This window comes from Myotis brandtii, unplaced genomic scaffold (genome assembly GCF_000412655.1).
Source record: "Myotis brandtii unplaced genomic scaffold, ASM41265v1 scaffold866, whole genome shotgun sequence".
NCBI lineage: Eukaryota > Metazoa > Chordata > Mammalia > Chiroptera > Vespertilionidae > Myotis > Myotis brandtii.
In genome coordinates this window covers 343,680-347,249 of record NW_005371530.1, presented here as the reverse complement: position 1 = coordinate 347,249, position 3,570 = coordinate 343,680, and the positions used below count along the sequence as shown (strand labels likewise).

Sequence of the window (3,570 nt, the reverse complement as noted above, 5' to 3'; positions counted from 1 at the left end):
ATAAAGGAGCAAAGAGCTGTTAGACTTTGGTCAAGCAGAGAAAATGGCCTAATGATGGAAGAAATAGATATTATAGTTTTCTTCCTTCAGTTTCTCAACTAGATCCATTAGCCAAATAGTCTAAAAAATTTGGACCATAGGTCTAATTCAGATATTATTTGAGACTATCATGATTTAAATCGCTGTACTGGCTTATACCAAATTACCCAATGTCCAGTCTAAGACCAATGTGTTTAAATGGTTTTATGGTGCTGCTAATATGATCTAACCAACTCTCAAAATGAAAACTCTGTTAGGAGCAAGTATCCTCAGTTTCAGCATGTGGCTTACCCAGTGAGATTCCTGAAAAGCTCGGGGTTGATGATGAACCAGTGTACGGGAGTTCCACATTAAGTCATAATGGCTTTGTGTTTAGAGAGTACATGTCAATTGGTGAAATCAGGCACAGAGGAGAGTAAGAGTTTCTTGTACTAACAACATAGCAATTGATTACTCACTTGTTACTCAAAACAATAGAACCTCAAAGAGGAATTTAATTCCAGAACAGAGGCGTGACCTTACTCTAATGTCCTTCTTAGAGAAAATGTCTACTTCAGATTTGATGGAGAACCTTAGGGAAGAACTGACCTGTTTCATCTGCTTGGACTATTTCACCAGCCCAGTGACCACTGAATGTGGACACAGCTTTTGCCTGGTGTGTCTCCTGAGGAGCTGGGAGCAACACAACACTCCCTTTTCTTGTCCTGAGTGCTGGAGGACCTTGGAGGCCCCTCACTTCCAGCCCAATGAGCGGCTGGGGAGGCTGGCTGGCATCGGCAAGCAACTCAGGTCCCAGGTGCTGCAGAGTGAGGACCAACAAGGCCCCTATGGGAGAATGCTGGCAGCCACTATGATGTACCCTGGGGATGATCAGGGTGTAAACGCTTTCTCGTCCCAGTGTCATGGAATAAACAGAATGTCTCTCTCCAGTGAAGCTGAGGAGCATCACAAAGTAAGATTGGCTGCTCAATACAAATTTCAGAGCTGATCAGGTTCCATCACTCAACTCCCATAGAATTGTCTACCGGCGACAACCATCTCCAGGCACAGACCACACGCTTGGCCCGGATTCTGCTTTACCCTTCCTTTTAGGGTCCCAGTCATCTTGTTGTTATTGGTCCTCGAGACCCCCACACGACCTGGTGCACCGCTCATTTGTCACAGAATGTTTGTTTCTATTGCAGGAGAAACTCCAGGAAATCCTAAATCTTTTGTGTAAAAAGAAAAAGGAAACTCAGGTTATGTTAACCCACGAGAAGGAGAGAGTGATATTGTGTAAGGTCAGTGACTGTCCTGTTTGTGCATCTTGTATGTGATTCCGTGAGGGGGGCATTTCTGAAGGGACACTTAGTGAGATGAGAGGGGAGAGAAGACGACGTCTTTCAGCCCCCATCGACAGTATGCAGTATCCCTGCTCTGGCCTACCTACCTCTGCTTGTCCACCTGGGAATCTCAAAACTCAACTCAGTTTCCCATTCCCAGGCCAGCTTCCCTCACCCCTTGGTGCACCTTTATAACTCAGAAGCTACCTCTATTTTAGCTCTTATTATAATTATCTAAAATACAATGTATACTTATAGATATATATCATAAAATGGAAATCAATAAAGACATTTCAAGTGCTTTGGGTCCAAAAAAATTCCAAATTAAAAACAAAAGAGAAAGGGAAAATATGGCAAAATATTAGTTAGGATTAGTACACCTGCACAGATGCTAGTTTGTCGAGGTTAGTCACAGATTTTAATTTTAGCTGTCTAGCAATGCAGAGAACCAAATGTTTAGATATTTTAAAAATATGTGTGTATCTAATTCTCCTACTAAACTTTGAGTTCTTTTTTTAAAATATATTTTATTGATTTTTTACAGAGAGGAAGGGAGAGGGATAGAGAGTTAGAAACATCGATGAGAGAGAAACATCGATCAGCTGCCTCCTGCACATTCCCTACTGGGTATGTGCCTGCAACCAAGGTACATGCCCTTGACTGGAATCGAACCTGGGACCCTTGAGTCCGCAAGCCGATGCTCTATCCACTGAGCCAAACTGGTTAGGGCAAAACTTTGAGTTCTTAAATGGGAGTATTTGTGATGTACATTTCTATATCTAGTATGTGAGCCAATGACTACTTTGATTGAGTAAATATTTGTTGAATAAATGAACACACTTTAAAAAACAATGTTGTCCTTATTTTATACTGCCTTATATTTATAATGGGACTGATCATCACATGTCATATATATTTTTTGTTTATTTTTGTTTTTTTGCTTTTTTTTCCAGTAGAATGACAACCTCCTGGGAATATAAAATTTGGGGTTTCTTTACTATTCTATCTACACACAACTAAAATACAACTTATTCAACCCAGCTAGTCTATATATATATATATATAATGTCAAGTTTCAAAAATTATCACAGTGAAACTCTAGGACTTTGTAAGGGTGAAAAAACATATTCTGTTACTAACCTTATTATGTTGTGTGTGTGTGTGTGTGTGTGTGTGTGTGTGTGTGTGTTTGTGATGGCAGGAAGAGACAAAGAATTGTAAACAGGTGGTTGTGTCCGAATATGTAAAAATGCATCAGTTCCTGAAAGAGGAGGAGCAGCTACATCTGCAGCTGCTGGAAAAGGAGGAAAGAGAGAACCTGAAGAAACTGAGGGACAATGAGATCAAGCTGATCCAGCAAGTAAGGGGCCTGAGCAAAATGATTGGTCAGATAGAGTCCATGTGTCAGAACTCGAGTATAGCATCTTTAGAGGTAAGAACATTGGGAAAATTAATGGAAAAGTATGTAGTAACACATAATATTTCAAGTCATACAAGATAAAATGTTCTTTATTAACCTAGAAAACTAAGTTCTGATTCAAAAATAGTTTTCTGAAAGAATTAACGTTCTATCAATACTAATAAAAGGGTAATATGCTAATTAGACCGGATAGACTGGACATCTTCCAGACATCCTTTCGGACGGACGTCCTTCCGGACAAAGCTGCAGTGTCTGCAAGGGCTGAGGAGGGCAGGCAGCCGCTGTGGCCTGCAATGGCAGCAGCAGTGGGGTGATGGGGGCAATGCCTTCGCCTGATCGGCCCGGTCGCCTCCCGCAAAGGGAGGCCAGACTGTGAAGTGGGCCTAAGCTGTCAATAAGACATCCCCTGAGGGCTCCTGGACTGTGAGAGGGGGCAGGCCAGGCTAAGGGACCCCCCCCCCCCAGTGCACGAATTTTCATGCACTGGGCCTCTAGTATAGTATAAATAAAGAGGTGGAGAGAAAAAACAGAGGGATACCCACCTGAACCAAGGTTGATGATGACTCCAATTTCTCCTGTGCCTGCCTCTCTGCAACCTCGGCTTTGCCAAATATTTTAAGTTTAGTGAGCATCAACTATGGGCTGGACACCTTAAATATTTTTTTTTATTGACTAAGGTATTACATATGTGTCCTTATCCCCCCATTGCCTCCCCCCAACCCCCACTCATGCCCTCACCCCCCTGGTGTCTATGTCCATTGGTTAGGCTTATATACATGCATACAAGTC

The 3,570-nt window shown here is 42.1% G+C and overlaps 1 protein-coding gene across 1 annotated transcript in view; it reads left to right on the top strand.

Moving 5' to 3' along the window:
* Positions 1–565: 565 nt before the first annotated feature.
* The window catches only part of TRIML1 (tripartite motif family-like 1), a 7,483-nt gene continuing 4,478 nt past the window's right edge, over positions 566–3,570 (top strand). Inside the window, exons 1-3 of the mRNA XM_005884842.1 lie at positions 566–991; positions 1,224–1,319; positions 2,563–2,793. Coding sequence (XP_005884904.1) covers positions 566–991; positions 1,224–1,319; positions 2,563–2,793 — 753 coding nt within the window. The remainder of the gene's footprint in view (positions 992–1,223; positions 1,320–2,562; positions 2,794–3,570) is intronic.